Genomic DNA, 18,761 nt, shown 5'->3' on the forward strand with positions numbered 1-18,761 from the left:
AGGTCTGTAACCTTACCCAAGTAGAACTTCTGTTTAACAACTCGATGGCTGTTTTTCAATTCATAGGAAAGCTCTTTCACATAGATGACAGAATGCCTTTCGAAAGGGGTGCCCACTTCCCTTTTAGAAAATTGAGCAAGAGAGCATGGCAAGGTAACCTGTTAACACTCTACATTTAGCAAGCGTATTTCTGGGAACTAAAACGTACTTTTCCAATTCTGCTATGCTAAAAGAATGACAGTGCAGTTTTTAACTTTCTAAGAAATTTTTTACCTGCCTAGGTTGATGAATCTCAAAGTGTGGTGCCTGTACCAGCAGCTTCAGCATCACCTGAGAACTTGTTAGAAGTGCAAACTCTCAGACCCCTACTCCAGATATACACTGTATCAGAAAATCTGAAGGGAAGGCCCAGGAAACTTTAATAATCCCTTTAGGTGATTCTGATGAATACTAAAGTCTGAGAACCACTGGTATAGGTTATTGTTTTTCCATAAATGCTAGTCCAAAGAGTAAAAAGAAAAAGACGAGCTATTATAAGGGGACTTTGCCAAAATTTTTGCATTATGCAGGATATCCATATACATTTATTTTAAAATTTAAGTGTGCTATGCATATGACTTTTTTTTATGTCTTTTATCTTAGAAAACTATACAAAGGAATCAATAATTACCTCCTTCTCCTGGGATATGAATACCTTGGGTGGTACAAGAATTATACTTCCATAGAGACTTCATAAATACAAAAGACAGAAAATAGAAAGGTACTTCCTGTTTTTCACACTAGTAGTAAGTCATTTCATATCCAGATTAGGGAACAGAACCAAGATGGGGAAACAGTACTTCGTGGCTGCTTAGAGAAATCCCATATAAAACTGAGAGAAAGCTAAATTTAAAATAATAATAATATATGTAAATGTGGATATGATCTTGGGGGCTTATATGTATGGAGACTGTCAATTCTCATAGTAAATTCCCTCTCAAATACCTTCACCCATTTTAAATATGAGAACAATAATACTGTACTTCTTTATCAGTGTGGGGATCAGAGGGAAAGGGTCACCCTAGTCTACCTTTACCCAGTCTGGATAACAGATTTACATAATAAAGACAAAGATCTTTTAAAATATTTATGCCTTATACCCTGAGAAAACCATAATTCAAAAAGAGTCATGTGCCACAATGTTCATTGCAGCACTACTTACAATAGCCAGGACATGGAAGCAACCTAAGTGTCCATCGACAGACAAATGGATAAAGAAGATGTGGCACATTTATAAAATGTAATATTACTTAGCCATAAAGAAAATGAAATGGAGTTATTTGTAGTGAGGTGGATGGACCTAGAGTCTGTCATACAAAGTGAAGAAAGTCAGAAAGAGAAAAACAAATACCGTACGCTAACACATATATATGGAATCTAAAAAAAAAAAATGGTTCTGATGAACCTAGGGGCAGGATAGGAATAAAGACAAAGACACAGACACAGAGAATGGACTTGAGGACACGGGGAGGGGGAAGGGTAAGCTGGGACGGAGTGAAAGTAGCATTGACATATATACACTGCCAAATGTAAACTAGAAAGCTAGTGGGAAGCAGCTGCATGGTACAGAGAGATCAGCTCGGTGCTCTGTGACCACCTAGACGGGTGGGACGGAGACGCAAGAGGGAGGGGATATGGGGATATACATATGCATATAGCTGATTCACTTTGTTATACAGTAGAAACTAACACAACACTGTAAAGCAATTATACTCCAATAAAGATGTTAAAAAAAAAGTACACTTAAAAAGCAAAAAACTCTAAATAATAGACTATTAGAAGATAATTTAGAGCAAAATATGATGGAAAGGGGCTAACTAACCTTCTTCACCAGAAATAAAATTAAAACCAATATGAAAAAATATATATAGTCCCTTATATATAGTCCATTAGCTTAAGATTTACACATTTTTGTCTATCACATAATTTATTCCTCTCTTTTTTTCCTTTCTCATGGCAATCATTCTTAAATGATTAAAAGATAGCATGTCTAGAGGAAAGAATATTGGACTGAGAATCACTCATGAATATGAGAGTCAAGAATTCAATTTATTCCAACACAGAAATGTTGGGAAAAAATTTTAAGTGTAAAAAAGACTTGAATTGGCAAGGTTTTTTTTAAGTATGCATTTTATTAGAAGACAAAACAGACAGCAAAGTTCTTTGCCAATTTAGACGTAGTCATAACTAAGAGGAAGTAATGAATACTGAAAGGTGAATCATTTATACTTTTTCTCTGGTTCTTCAGAACCAAAGGCAGTATTTCTGGGATGCCTGGCCAGGATTAGTCAATTAAAGTGAGCTACTCTTCATAGGTAATACAGAAAATACAGGTCCCTCTAAAGCCACAGACACAGCATTAGGTACCAAGGCTAATGTAGCTTCTTGCTGTAGACAGCTACTTTTTTTTTTAATGGATGAATTAAATAGCATTTTATTGACCCTCAGAACAAAAGAAAAGAAAGTGTTTTTTGAGATTTCCTATATATACAACTAGCAATTGAATTCAGAGTCTAGGTGATTCATTGGCTATGAGTTGTCTCTTTGTGCCTAATAATCAGCAGCTCTTATTCTGTGTGGTATCACACCTTTAATTTGGGACATCTAATTAGTGTGTAGAAAATTAAAAACTGCATTTATCAGAATAATCATGCCAGTACTTCATAACTGATAGTAGCTCTTATCCATGGGCTTCACTAAAGCATAGAAGTATTAATTAAATTTTATGGGATTATATTTCCTTTAAAATACCTGTGTAGAAAGGATCAAACTATCTTTATATTTCCCAAGAGATTAGAAATACATAAATGATTCCCAAAAAATCTTTACTATTTTTTCTTTTATTTGATTTTGAGAATATTTGAGAGACTCTTGACTACTTTTCTAATGGACTCTCCATATATATGATCAAAATATTTAAGATTTCATTAAAATAAAATGCCTGTTTCATATTCCCAGAGAGGAAACCAACCAATACAGGCCGATAGTTCTCAGTTCATGCTGTCCCTTACTTTGTAAACAGCTATTTTAAATTATGCATTCCAGGAAGATATACTGGGAAATACCTACTTCATAGATTCTAAGATGCAAATTTTTTCCTGTTATAATACATCTGAAATAGGAATGTGTCTTAACAATCAATAAAGTCTTAAAACTACTGTTGGCCACAAGCAGTCACAATTGTCATGGATTATATATGTGTGAACATCAGAACACAGATATCAAACTTGTAAAATGAATGTCAGCAGCCTGGAAGAAAATATTAAACACAGTTATGGAGTGCTCCTTTAACTCCTCAGAACCAAGATTTCTGGGTTAAAAACAACTAACTTTACATATCAATAATTGCAAAGCTGGCTTAAAAGCCTAATATCACTGGCTTTTAGCTCTTTCATGGATTATTTTAAGAAATGCTGCATCACCGTGCTCTTAATAGCACAGAAAACAATACTGGGTGGAAAAACATGGGTCTCAGCAATGCAGAGTAAGTCATTTGGAATAATTTTAAAAGGTTTTAGGAATACTTAACCAATTTAATTTGGTTATATTCCCTTTTTTGTATATTACAATTTGGATATAAAATTAAAATCTTTCTCTAGCTAAATTTCAATGATCTATTCCAGTGAGGGGAAAAGAAGTCTAAGCTATGGGAAAATTATTATAAAAATATCTAGTATTAAAAAACTTAATACACAGTCTTATATAAAATAATAATGTCTTATAATTCATGAAATACAATAAAATCTATGGAAATTTGTAGAAAACGAAAACATTTTTGCTAAATACCATAAAAAAAAACCCGTTCTTTTGTAGTATTACCTGTAAACCGCAGCAGCCTACAGCATTCATTATGGAAGCATTGTGAATAACTCGGTAAGGGATTCCCAGTTTTGTTGCTCTCAGAATAAGATCACTATGTGTTGTAGCTCTGTAGTGAGAAAAGATCAGGTTGGATTAAACTAACCACGGCTGACTTTTTAAGACAGTAAAGCCACAGCATTTCATGAGCTCAAGTCAATCAAAGGGTCAAGGACACTGCTTTCCCTCAAATATTTCGAGGCACCTGCATAACACTTTCATCTGGGTTTCTGGGCAAGAAAAGTGTAAGTTTACACAGGCCCTGTACAATGTTGAACTGCACCTTTAACACTCTTAAAGCAGCCTTGGCAGCTACAGAAAAAAGGGAACTTTTAACTTGCTCTTTTCCTCCTGTTAACACCTGCAAAAGACATCTGTGGAATATTACTCAGCAACTGAACTCCTGAGTAGCAATTCTCAAATGTTTTGGTCTTAGGGTCCCTTTAAACTCTTAAAATTTCTGCTACAGAGTTCCAAATTATGGCACTAGACTTCCTCCTTGATTTCTGCTCTATTTTGAAGGCTTTGTTTCTGTATAAGGCACAATTTACAGAACATTTTCACAGCCTGTAGATCAGAGTTCTGACTGATATATTCCTAGTTGGATTTTATCTGTCTAGCAGTCATTTTATTTATAACTGTTTTTAGCCTGGTTGTTACTGTGCATAATTAGTATGTGTAAGGGTGTGCCTATTCTGCCTGCTGCCTTCCCTTTTTTGAGATAGATCTAACGATTATAATTAGATAGATTGGGGTAAGAGAGAATACATATAAATATATATATGGATACTGTGAAACTTAACCCCATATCAATTTAGAACTGCATTATTAAAGGCATTTTTCCCCCTTGATGAAAACTCCAGGCCCTACTGGGGAAAGCAACATTAGCATGTTTGAGAAACTACATACAAACAAGCAGAACCTGTCAACTGGTCAATGCATACCAAGTAGGAAGATCAAGGGCTTTCACCCCACAAGGCAGTCAGAAACAGATTAAAGAATGCCCACCAGGGAAGTCTGTTTTAAATCACACACATAAAATACAAACTACTATAAAAATAATCCTTAATTTGATTTAAAGTAAGCTTTTAAAAAATAATATAAATGCCAGTTATAAGTTTTTAATATCACTTTCAACAGAATTTCACTATTTAACACTAAGCTAAGGGAAAACTGAATCAGTTACTTGGTGAGTTATTTAAATAGATGAGCAGAAAGAAAAAACTGTTTAAAATTATTCTCTTTTTATCACAAGTTCATTTAAAACGACCGGATGTGGTTGGTGTACTATGAAGATTTAATGACCTGGCAAAGTGATTTGATTTTGTGAAACTGATATAAATGTGATTAAATTAGCCTTTCAGATTTCTGCTATGAAAAACTGTGATAAAATTGGTATTTTATCATCACAATTACCTAGATTATATTGCTTCATTAAAACAAAAGAACTGTACGAACCATGGGCTTAACACCCTTATACTGGGCATTCCTCCAGGTCCGTGGCTCATGAAAACGTTTCACTGTAGTGACTGGGAAAGTGTGTGCGTGCGTGTGCACGCGTGTGCACTGCCGTGTGTAAAGACAAATTTATTACTATTTCTGGGCATGTGGCTCTATCTAAAATCATATATACTTATATACACACACATATAGTTCTAGATAGAGCCACATGCCCAGAAATAGTAAATGTTTCTTAATAATATACTTGGAATTGCTCTGAAGGCAATTTCAAAAAAGGAGATTCAAGAATGTTGTGATTGGGCTTCCCTGGTGGCGCAGTGGTTGAGAATCTGCCTGCTAATGCAGGGGACACGGGTTCAAGCCCTGGTCTGGGAGGATCCCACATGCCGTGGAGCAACTGGGCCCATAAGCCACAACTGCTGAGCCCGCGCATCTGAAGCCTGTGCTCCGCAACAAGAGAGGCCGCGATAGTGAGAGGCCCACGTACCGCGATGAAGAGTGGCCCCCGCTTGCCACAGCTGGGGAAAGCCCTCACACAGAGGCGAAGACCCAACACAGCCAAAAATAAATAAATAAACAAATGTGGGGTTTAAAGAAAATAGAATATTATTTAAAAAAAAAAAAAGAATGTTGTGATCAATGGAATCAATAAAATGAAATTCATAAAGGTGACAATTTGTATAAGGCTTAGTATGTCTGTTTTAAATTTTATTTTATAATAACATTAATTTGCAGAATGGAAGCAATTAAATGATCCACATTAAGGCACATAGGAGACAGGTGAATAAAGGTATATTTGTGTGTGTGTATGTGTGTGCATGTACCATGAACATATTACAGAGCATATTAAAATAGCGAATGGATAAAAACAGAACCATCTTTAGAAAGAATTTGTTTTTTGTTTTTTAATTTATTTATTTTTGGCTGTGTTAGGTCTTCGTTGTTGCATGGGCTTTCTCTAGTTGCAGTGAGTCAGGGCTACTCTTTGCTGCAGTGCATGGGCTCTCATTGCGGTGGCTTCTCTTGTTGCGGAGCACGGGCTCTAGGCACATGGGTTTCAGTAGTTGCAGCATGCAGGCTCAACAGTTGTGGTGCATGGGCTTAGTTGCTCCGCAGCATGTCGGATCTTCCCGGACCAGGGATCGAACCCGTGATCCCTGCATTGGCAGGCAGATTCTTCACCACTGTGCCACCAGTGAAGTCCAGAAGGAATCTGTTTAATGATGACCCTGTTCAACTGCTCTTTATGGGGACAGAAAGCTTAAGACTGTCATCTCTCACATGACTGAGTCAGATCTACTGATGCAGAACATTTTTAGAGTCATTTACATTATTTATGTGATTAACTTCCACATTCCTTTTAATAACCTAGATTAAAAGGGCAAAGATGAGAACTACACCAACTGACTTAACTTACTTTCAATTACCTTCTCCATGAATTTAAGATTGCTGGAGATAAACAGTGCTGATGGAGGCACAATAATGTGAATGTTCTTAATGCCACTGAACTGTACACTAAAAAATGGTTAAAATAATAATTTTTTAAATATTTTAAAAATATTAGAAAATTTTTAAAAATTAGAAAAAAGAATTTAAGATTGAGTAAACAGTTTTCCCTTCTTTTTGAAATTTTTATTCAAATAAGTAGAAAGGGGCCTAAAATTAAACAAAGTACAACTTTTTGGTCATATATATACATGGAAGAATTTCAGTGCCTTGTTGCATTCTGTATTCCCTTCCTGGTTTATCCATTTAATTAATTCAAATTCTAATTCTTCAAGGCCCAATTAAAATTTACACCTTCCTTACCACCCTGTCTCCAGCTACTATATCCCAACAGTAATCCAGTGGATAAATGAAAAATAACTACAGTTACAGTAAATATTATACAAATCCAAATACAAGGTTATATATGATTAGTCACTGACATAGGGAAAATTAACTGGCTAGAAGTTTAAAAAAAAAAAAAAGCACTTACTCCTGAATAAAATAAGGGAGGATTCATGGAAGAGGTGGCATCTAAGCTGGGTCTTAAAGAATCTATTTCACTAAATAAAAACTAGGAAGAACAGTCTGTTTAAGGAAAAAGCACGAGCAAAGACATGGAGAGCGAATACTGTAAAACATTTACAAAATGGCAAAGTTATACAATTTGGCTCTACCATAGTCAAAAAGAAGAGGAGCCAAAGGAAGAAGTAGATAAACTGTTAAAAGATTTAAGGCCACGAAGGATTCTGAGTAGCATCACAGCACTTTCTCTGGGCCTTGGTTTTTTCATTTACATTGAAGTTTCCCTTCCATCCCTCCTTCCTTCCACCCCAACCCCGCCCCCCCATCCTACCCCACAATCTTACCCCACAATCTTCAACTATTAAACCAGACCTTGCTCAAGCACCAACTCCTCCATAAAATAAAGCCTTTAAGTTTACACACACTTTTCTATCCTCATCTTCTACTTAACCTTTCAGCAGTACATCAAAGCTGACCACTCTTTCTTTTCTAAAACATTCTCTTTTCTTGGCTTCTGTGACAGCACACTCTATCGGTTTTCCTCCTCCTCTGCTCTTGAGAGACCATGAAATGCCAGTTTCCTAGGGATTGATCATCCTAGGTCTTCTGTTCTTGCTCTTGTTCCTTCCTAATGTGATTCCATCCACTACTCAGGTTTTAAATACCATCTAGATACTGATGAATTCAAAAGTCATATAACTAGGACAAATCCTCCCTTGAGCTCCAGTAGCAGATATCAAACTGTCTATATGACATCCAAAAGTTAAAATGTTTCCAGAACCAATTCTTGTTTCTCCCAGCCCTTTCTCCTGCTGGCTTTCATCATTTCAAAAAATGGCATCATCAACTACTCAGTTACTAAAGCCAGAATCCTTGAAGACTTACTTCTTTCCTTTTCCTCATCTATTATATACATCCGAGCATTTTTCCTTCTAATTTTTTCCCAGTTTGTCTTTTTCTCTCTTCTACCAGAGCCACCCTTGCCTCCCTAAAACCCATTCACCCAAGCATTTAGAGTGATCTTTTAAGAATGTCAATGAGATTGTGATTATTTGCTGCTTATAATCCTCTAAAAGTTTACCACTGTACTTCAAACAAAATCCCTACTCCCTCCAAAGCCTTACATGTCTGGATCCCACCTATCTATTTAACTCCTTCTCAGGTCCCTTTTTCCTTCACTCACTGAGCTCCAACCACTCTGGCCTTTCAGTTACTTGAATATATTCTTGCTGTTCCCTCTGCTTAGAATGTTCTTCCCTTCTGCTTTTCCTTTTACTTTTTAGACACCTACTTGAATATCACCTCCACATGAAGGATTTTCCATATGACCCTGCATAAATAAGTCTGTTCCTGTTAGTCTCTATTTTTTTTCCTTTACAGATTTATTGATTTTTTAAATTTATTATTTTTCTTCAACTAATGTCAGTCTCCCTTACTAAACTGTAAACCCCATGAGTTATCATCTAATATATATCCAGCACATAGGAATGCCTGTCATGAGATAGGTGCTCAAAAGATATTTGCTGAATGGATGTCAGTCCAAATACACCTGGTCCTCCTTCGTCATGACCTCAGGCAAAATATTAACAATTCTTTCAATTAATATTTAATTGATGTCTACTATAAGCCCAGTATTGTGAAGGAAGCTAGGGAGATAAAAATGTGAAGGGCAGCCTACAAATCTAAAGAGTAAATATACAAATAAAAAAATACTTTGTGAGGTAATATATGAAAACTAACATCAGCAGTTAGGAAGAGATATAACTTCTGGTTGCGTTAATTAGGAACTATATCACAGAGAATGTGATGTTTGAGTTGGGCTTTGAAAAATGAGTAGGTTTCTGACAGTCAGAAACAGGGCAAAGGGCGTTACAGATGAGGAAAACAGTTTGAACAAATGCATGATGGTGAGAAAGCATGACGATCAGGGAAGGGCAAACTGGTTGGCGTGAGTGTGGGTTTCAGTACAAGACTGGCAGGACACCAGTAGAAGAGCAGGCTAGACAGTATTTTTCATGTCTGGCCAATGATGGAGCTAATAATAGTCTAATTTTGAGCCCAGGTGAGATTTTAAAATTGTGGATCTACAAACATGAATTTGATCACAGCATAGGTAATGAGTTAAGAATCTACACCTGGACCAGGTAAACGGTTACTATATTAAATTAGTATAATGAGAGCTTGGATTAGGTAGAATAGTGGCTGCCACAGAGGAAAGGAATGAAAGGATATGAAAAACATGGTAAAACAAAAGTCAACAGCAGTGCTTCTCAAACTGTGTGAAAGGCCAATATTTTTTAAGTTCTAAATTGTCATGGAACATTAGTTTTGTAAAATGCAAAAAAAATAACTATTAGAAAAATAAAATATAAAATAATACAAAATACAAGCTCCAAATTTATATTATTAGTTTCAGCAGAGATAAAATTATTTTGTAAAATTGCTATAAAAGTTTCTAAATGCCTACTTTCAATTTCTGTAGCTATCTCATCATGGACTGGTAAGTTTGTGGGCTGGCAATAGCCTGCAAATCTCACTTCAAGTAGCATGGGTTTACTGGACTTCATCAGTGACCGGATACCATTTGCAACTAAGTATCATAATGATACATAATCTCTGGTACCTCATATTGATATAAATTACTTTCTTTTTGACAGACACATGCACATGTAACTAACATGCACAAAACAATTACATGCACATGTAATTGTTTTGAAAAATATCCTTGGTGGTGGGTTCACAGTGATTTAATTGTCCTTATGTTCCTTAAACCTGTGACATAAATCCTGGGTCACCAGCTGGAGAAAAAGAACTGTTCTGTTTGGCTTGACATTAGAGATTGATGATGCTTGACTAGACAAGTATAAGCCCATCTTTTTAGTAATGGGGAAGAACAGAGCTCCCAGTGGATATAAGAAATTGAAATCTGAGGCTTGATAAACGATAAATTCAAGGCAAGTAAAGTGACAACAGTATTGCTAAATAGTAGATGATTAAAAAAGAAAAAAAAAGCCGAGGACAAAGCAAGCAGAAGATACTTGCACTTACCTGCAAAATAAATGGCAGGTACAACTCCTGATAATGTAATATACTTATTTAATAATGATATACTAGTTTAGGTTATTTGATGCCCTAAGTGACTTTCTAAAAAAATAGCTGAAGCAACGATATAAACTTTAGAGTTGACACTTGATAATCAATGTAAGCGATACATGATGACATCCTTCCCCAATAAATTTTCTTCATTAATCTCAAAGACAATGAAAGTTTAAACTACAAAATTTTAGACAGAGCCTAGGTAAACAGTCCCCTATCAGGACCTGGAAGATAAAGTTTTAAATGTAATAAAAGAATTCTTAATGATTAAAAAAGTAAATAAATTAAAACTCAAAATATCTCCTTTGACTTACCCAAACGGATCACCAACTACAAGGAATGCGACATCACTGATATCAGCATCCTTTAAAATATTATTTGCTTCCTGTTCCACTTCTTCTCTATCAGCGAGAATCAATTTTCTTCCATAAAACTCTTCCTATAGATTTAAGTCCAATATAAAAATGAGACACAGGTGACCATTTCAACACACACACACACACACACACACACACACACACACACCCCCTCTCTCACACACACAAAACAGTCTTTGTCTGGCGCCTGTGCAAATCTTGGCAACCATCCAAACAGATCATTGACTACAACACTTCAATGAGCTAGGCCTCTGTATCATGTTGCAATTAAACTCTGTCTTTGGGGCTATCTTAATATCCCAAGAGGAGGTAGACCTCCTAACACCTCAGGCTCTTTGCATTTTAAATTAACCTCTAAATTTGGGTCTAATAGACCAGGCCAAACATTGTAGGATGAATAGAGAACATGTATGCATGAGCCTGACTTCAGAAACACAGTACTGCAGAATAAATATATTAAACAATAATTATACACATACATGGTAGCTGGGTTTGATTAAATTTTCCTTGGGAAATCTATGAGACCTTGACTAAAAAAGAAGATAATTTCAATGAGAAACAGTAGAAAATTAAGATTTAGTTGTTTACAGAACCAGCAAACATTCCTGCATAATTGCAGGAAAGACTAATTTAAAACTGTATTTCCTAGTTCCTGCTAAAAAAGGCAGAGTTGCAGGAGCAAGAAAAGAATTCTAAATATATAAGAATTCTCCATACAAACTGCTTTGTGAACGAATCCGCAGAAGTTCAACTCTAAAGCACAAACCCAGGAGGGTGACCTTAACTGGAATGGCAGCATGGAAGTAAGAGTGTGCTAGTTGTCATGGGGTAGTGGTTACAACCTATTATGCAAGATCATGAATCTTATAACAGATTTCCTGTGGCGTAATATATCGAATATAACTCAAATATAGTAAAAGTGGATGCACAGATAAATAATACTATTTCTTACATGCTGAGAAGTTTATTTTTGTCATAAGGATTATATCATATGTCAAAAGTTATAAGATTGCTGTAATGGAAGAGTATCTGCTACTCAGTAATATTTGTCAAGCAAATGAGTAAATGAACAAATGATTAAGCATTTGAAGATAAAGGCTACAGTTTCAACTGTGACAATTACTTCCTAATACTTAACTAGAATCTGTTCCTCAAATGTGAAAAAAGATTATTTCCTTTTCTCTGAATATCTTCTTAGAGATAACGTTCCAGAAGTTCCCAATGACACTGATGTTTTCAGAGATGAAAATGTTTTATTTTCATTTGTACCACATATTTTTTCTAAATCCTTCATTTTTATACAACTTACTTTTATTTTGTAAGCCCAATAAACTTAACAGTTGTAGAGGGGACTTCCCTGGTGGTGCAGTGGTTAAGAATCCACCTGCCAATGCAGGGGACACGGGTTCGATCCCTGGTCAGGGAAGATCCCACATGCTGTGGAGCAACTAAGCCCATGCGCCACAACTACTGAGCCTGTGCTCTAGAGCCTGCAAGCCACAACTACTGAGTCCACGTGCCACAACTACTGAAGCCTGCGCGCCTAGAGACTGTGCTCTGCAACGAGAAGCCACCGCAATGAGAAGCCCGCACACTGCAACCAAGAGTAGCCCCTGCTCGCCGCAAGTAGAGAAAGCCCGTGTGCAGCAACAAAGACCCAATGCAGCCAAAAAACAAAACAAAACAAACAAAAAACAGCTGTGGAACATTTATATTCACATATGTAAGAGAACACACATATGATTATTGAAAACTGAAGGAAACAATGTTCTTTTCTGAACTTCTAACATTTCTTAAAAATCAAGGAGTCACATGTTACTAGGTTAATGCTGGCAGTAATCCTATCCAATATTTTATAAATGACTTAACAACAGAAAACCCACTCTCTCCTCAAGACTTTTATCATGATCACTTCATATTTATCACTTACCCTAACCCAAGAAATATTTCATTATCTAATTGAAACAACAGATTATTTATTTTTTTAAAACATCCTCCTTAAAGAGAAACACACATTAACACCTCAATATAATCAAAGGTTGATCCTCTTTAAAAAGAATGTTTAAAAAAAGAAAGAGATTGCTAAAGCAGAAATAGACTGGTACTACATTATTTTTATCTTAACCACTTATTTATGTATTCGTTCAACCACTCATTTGAAAAATATTTCTGTGTACAACCTCCATGCCGAGCTCTATGCATGATGCTGGGAAACAGTGTGAATGAGACACACATGACCTCTGCCCTATGGAGCATAATGTCTAGCGGGGAATTAACTACCACATTATATGTGCTATAGGAACATCAAAGCTAGTCAGGGTCAGGAAAGGAAAATTTAAAAAACAAGCAGCACCATTTAACAAATGATTTTAAATTTATACTATATATTATCCAATGATTGATCAGACAGTTTTCGTATCTCAGCCCTAATCTTCTCCACTCGTGAAAATGAAGGTAAAACTCAAAATTAGTTCTTAGTTTTCCATTGGTGGGTTTTGTATATAGGGAAGAAAGTAAAAACTAACAGCTAAAATTACTTTTGGGTATTTCTGGAAGGATACGCAAGAAATTAGTAATGATTGCCTCCAGAAGGAAGAACTGGGATAGAAATCTTTTGATGCATATATACCTTTTAGTATCTTTGAGTTTCAAACTATTTAACATATTACTTAGTCAAAAAGTAGAAGAGTAAAGGCTCAAAGTAGCATATGGAAACAAATGCAAGAACAAAATCTTAAAAAGAAAACAAAAACACTAACATTTAAAGTAGGAATGGAAAAATAAGGAGCTTACAAAGGGGACTGAGAAAAATGAAAAAGCAGGAATAAAACCAATAGAGAGCCATGTCTTGAAAGTCGGTTTCAAGGAATAGTCAACTATGTCAAAAGAAGTAAAACAGACAAAAATTCAAAACTATCCTCTGGAGTTCTCAGGTACTAAATAATTGTTCAATAAACAGAGAAGTATTTCAGAGAAATGGAATTCAGCTTGTAGGAGTCTTGAGACATAAGGGGACGTGGGGGGACAAGAGAAGTATACTGCTTTTTCAAAAAGCTTTGGAAAAAGGAGAGAGAAACAGAATAATAACTATGGGGAAAAGAGGTTTAAAAAAGGAGAGTTTTCGGAATGGACAATACACTTGATCCTTGAAGAATGCAGGGGTTAGGGGTGCCGACCCTTCACAAAGTCAAAAATCTGAGTATAACCTATAGTCAGCCCTCCATATCCGTGATTCCTCCATAACCGTGGATTCAACCAACCTCGAATCAAGTGGTACAGTAGTATTTACTATGGAAAAAAAACCCCAAATATAAGTGGATCTGTGCAGTTCAAACTCAAGTTGTTCAAGGGTCAACTGTATTTGACCCTTGAGAGGACAAAAGGATATTAATATAGATCGAACATAAAGAAGAAAGAATAATTGACAGGAGTAAGGTTCCAAAGGAACGGAGAGAAGAAGTTTGAAAGAAAACCCATCTAGATGGCATTAGACTTGAACAGGAAGAGAACCTCATCTTACAAGTCATTTTCTAAGACTGGAGGGAGGACAGATTCAGATTTAGGGTAAGGATAAATAGGAAGCTAATAAAGGTCATAGATGATGGCCTCATTTTTCTCAATGCAAAGTTCTTTACTGTTCTCTCCTATCCCTCCAATCTCAATCCACAGCAGTTAGATAGGAGGACAAGGAAACAGAGTTGGCTGGTATACCAAGGTGAAATATGTTAGGAAGAAAGGAGAAGGAACAATGATAAATATAATTAACACTGCCGTACTCTACGTATGAAAGTTGTTAAGAGAGTAAATCCGAAGAGTTCTCATCACAAGGAAAACAATTCTTTTTCTTTTACTTTGTATCTATATGACATGATGAATGTTCACTAAAGTTATTGTAATCATTTCATGATGTGAGAAAGTCAAATCATTATGTCACTTATACACTTTAAACTTTTACAGTGCTGTATATCAATTATATCTCAATAAAACTGGAAGGAAAAAAAGAGGGAAAAGATACACCAGAGGAAAATGAAAGTTATTTTGGTGTTGCCCAAGAACAAGTTATAGCAAATATTTGTTTTTCTCCTCCCTGCTTTTGCTCACTATTATTTTTTCTTCAGCAAGGAATGTTCTTTCTCTTCCCCTTACCAAATCTTATCTATAGTAATAACTGTCTCTTGCTCTTCCCCTTATCAAATATCATCTATAATAACAATATCTGTAATAATACATTTACAATGGGCTTACTCTGTGGTCAGGCACTCTTCTAAGAACTTGTGCATATGAATTCGTTTAATCTTTACCACAATTTATGACATAGGCACTATTTTTATTCCTGTTTTACAGATAAGAAAAAGAGCAAAGAAAATTTAAATGACTGCCCAAGGACACAGAACATTAGTTGACTGCAGGACTTCACAGAACTGCAAATGGGGCATAGACAAGCAGAGATGAATGATCTCTGCTTTATGCAGGGTAGCTAGGGCCCCAAAGTTAGTCCTCGCAGGCCATGAGCAGCTTCCTCCATTTATCCTGAAGAACTATACAAATATTACCATTTTGTATTTGGACCATGATTTAAACAAAAGAAACAAAATAAAACAATTGAGATGTGTCGTTTGAAAACATAGCTCAAATTCCATCTGTTCCACAGTATTCCCTGACCAGCACAGCCTGAAGTGACCTTCTCTCTTACATGTACCTCAATTGTAATTAATACCTAGTAGCTATTTGAGATAGCTTCTACTACTTAATTGGTGAAAAAGTGTTGGCTTAAATAATCAAGTTCTTGTCAGCAATATAATTTTATAGTTTCTCTCTTCCACTACTGTCATGAATTGTTATTTACATCTTCCAGTATTGTTTAAGTTTTCCTGGGTAAACACAGATGAATCATGACCCACTTAAGAACAAAGATCATAGCTTATATCTCGTTGTATAACGTATATAGGTGTGTTATATCAAATCAGCACATAAGATAATAATTTAGCCACAGAAAGTGCCTAAAGAAATCCAAACTGTATATACCAAAACTAAAAGTCTTTCCTGGATTCACTGTCTCTAGTTTAATTAACTTCTGAATAATAGGGAATATATAAACGATACTACCCATCTGGCAATTTGAAAATAATAGCTTTCAATGTAAGAACAGATAAATTCTAGATTTCTTTAGCAACATCCATGTGGCCCTTTTTAAAAAAAAATTATTTTGTGTAATTAGTGATAAAAGGAAGCATATATTCATTGCAGAAAACAGAATTTTCCCATCTTTTTTCCACTGTATAATAACTATCTACAGTTATTGAGACCAGATTGTACGATCACATCTTAACAACTTTTCAAGTAATTTGTTTAAAAAAGAAAGAAAAGGTAGAAATTAAAGGAAGAAAGCGGCTGAAGATAAAGTGGTTCTAAAATTTTACTGGGCAATATAAGGCATGATTGTATTTATTCATACCTTACTTTATTCCAGAAAGGATTCATTTAAGGTGGCTGATGTATGGAAAGTTGTTCAGGGAAGAACATGAACTGAGGACCCAGAGGGGCTCACGGAGAGCAGATCAGTAGAATTTTGTGACGGGTGGGATCCAGGATTGACCACTTTACTTGAATTCTAACTTCTCTGTAGGTGTTCTGTGACATTATATTTTGTGAAGCTATTATCTATCCCTAAGAGTACAGAGACACAGTATGGTCAAAAGTGGTGGATCTCAACTGAGGACTGCTTTGGCCCATATTCTGGCTCTATCATTCACTATCTGTATGACCCTGGACAAGTTTCTCTGTGCCTCTAAAACTGCGAACAGTAATTAAAGAGTAATAATCCTGTTCTACATGTAAAATGTTTAAAACAGTGCATAATAAGTGTTCTAAAAATATTAGCACTTTTAATTGTTGAGGAATAGAATTCTAGTACCTTAACAAAGTACATATAATTTACCTGTGAGGTTGAGTTCAGCCCCAGATCTTGACCCTGTATGTAGTAACTCTACAAATATGTTTTTGGAAAAAAAAAAATAATACCTAAAAAAAACATAGCAGCCAAAATTAACATTTAGCTAGCACTTAAATTTGCAAAGCACTTTCAAATACATCATCTTAATAAATGATATAATCTTAATAGCCTTCCAACTGATTATTATCTCCATTTGACAAATGAAGAAATTGAGGTTTAGCGACGTTTGGAAATGTATCTGTTAACAACTCACGTTTTCTGAACGCTTTTGTGCCAGACGCTATGCTAAAATCCTATAAGGTAGGCATTTCTGTCCTCTTTTTACAAAGTAAGAAACTACAGTTAAAGGGCTTGTCCAAGGTCACATGTTAACATGTGACAGAGCAAAGACATAAAACCACGTCCAATTCTATAAAACTACTGATTTGTCTATATTCTCTAAAAAGATTTTAAGTTCATTCTAATTGCCCTTTATCACTAATTACAGAGGAACATTTCTATCATCTTGAGCTTGGATATTCTGGCTCCATCTTAATAAACTGGAGCCAACAAATCAAAGCTGTTCATTAGACACAACTTTTATTTCAACACATGGCCAATCAAGTAGCAGCCCTTCTTTAAGATTTTAAAGAAACTCTGAGACCTTCAGAATTCTCTGGGCTGTGAATCTGAGAGGCCAGAAGACCTGAAATTCTCTAGGTCACCTTTTTCTCTGGAAGACTTGATAGACCAGACAATCCTAAAATGTTCTCCCTCTTCCTATAACATGTCCATGAATCTTTTCATCTTAATTTACATTGTATTTGAAATTTGACAATGAACCTGAATTTGACCCCTCCTCCAAAATTTACTGAGCCCTTAACCAAAGCCAGGTAAATGTATGATATACTAGCAAATTCTACGGTTACTAAGTTCCAGGCTCACTCAACACATCCAAGTGTATAGGTATAAGCCTTACTGGGAGATGTCTATTCAAAGGTTAGATCTCTCTGGATATGATACAGACAGAAAGGCGATTACCATTCCCTATGGAAATACTTCAAAGGGGGGAGGTTTTCAGCTTGGTTCCTGAATACATTACCAACTCATTAAGGCTGTGTCAGAAAGGATTTCTTGTCTATCTCATGAAATACGGGATTCTGATAATTATCCCCAGGAGTGTAAAATAACTTTCCTATTTAATGGAGAAAGCTACACAATTAGACTTGTAAAGTAAGAAAAAGCACCCTTTCATTTTCCAAGTCACTTGGTTAGTGTGTTATTTCCATTCTTGTACTCCTCAGATTCTTAATAATAAGCAGGGCATATGTTTTAAAGGATTTGAACCAACAGACCTGAAAAATTCGGCTCAGCTTGGTGTAATAAAAATCAGCTGTTAAATATCGTTCTTCCCAGGAGGCTGGAAAGCCTTAAGCACCTACCAGAACTTCCTTCCCTACAGTCAGGACTGAGGTATAGGCTTCCAGATACACTCGACTGCAGCGTCTTAGAACTTCCAGCCCCTTGACTGTGATGTCCTTGGCATCTCCCAGGCCCAAACCGATCATGTAAAGCATTTCAAAGTCCAGGGGGAGGGCGACTGCAGGACGAAATGAATAAGAAAATCAAGTGTCAGCTACATGGAGGATGCCTAAAATCTAGTGATGAACACTTAGACGAAAACCAAAATAGCACGAGGAGGGACGGCATGTCACAAGGAGGGAGGTTTAAGAACCTTACTTCAAGGCTTTTAAATAAGGACTGTACTGTTTATAAACAACCCTACCCACTTTCTCTCTTGTTACACAAACCTAGGATCAATTACCCTTTGAGAGAATCGTAGCTGGGTCACCGTTCTCCCCAAACTCCTATCTGCCGCGGTTTCCCAGAAGAAGCTGCCCACCCGGAGGATTTGCGCGGAGCGAGGATCCACGCGGCAGCCTCACCTACGGTGCCGTAAAGCGCCGGCGCTGCGCTTTGCGGCACTT

The 18,761-nt window shown here is 36.1% G+C and overlaps 1 protein-coding gene across 2 annotated transcripts in view; it reads right to left on the reverse strand.

The window, feature by feature from the left end:
* Positions 1-18,761, reverse strand: part of DPH5 (diphthamide biosynthesis 5) — a 37,552-nt gene that overhangs the window by 18,140 nt on the left and 651 nt on the right. The window contains exons 1-4 of one of the 2 annotated variants that reach the window (XM_067727055.1): positions 18,599-18,759; positions 18,216-18,373; positions 10,779-10,903; positions 3,859-3,967 (exon numbers count right to left, since the gene is read on the reverse strand). In XM_067727055.1, coding sequence (XP_067583156.1) covers positions 3,859-3,967; positions 10,779-10,903; positions 18,216-18,350 — 369 coding nt within the window. In that variant the 5' untranslated portion in view covers positions 18,351-18,373; positions 18,599-18,759. Of the gene's footprint in view, positions 1-3,858; positions 3,968-10,778; positions 10,904-18,215; positions 18,374-18,598; positions 18,760-18,761 lie in introns of those variants that run through there. The other variant, XM_067727056.1, reaches the window with a different exon arrangement.

Source organism: Pseudorca crassidens, chromosome 2 (assembly GCF_039906515.1).
Source record: "Pseudorca crassidens isolate mPseCra1 chromosome 2, mPseCra1.hap1, whole genome shotgun sequence".
Classification (NCBI taxonomy): domain Eukaryota; kingdom Metazoa; phylum Chordata; class Mammalia; order Artiodactyla; family Delphinidae; genus Pseudorca; species Pseudorca crassidens.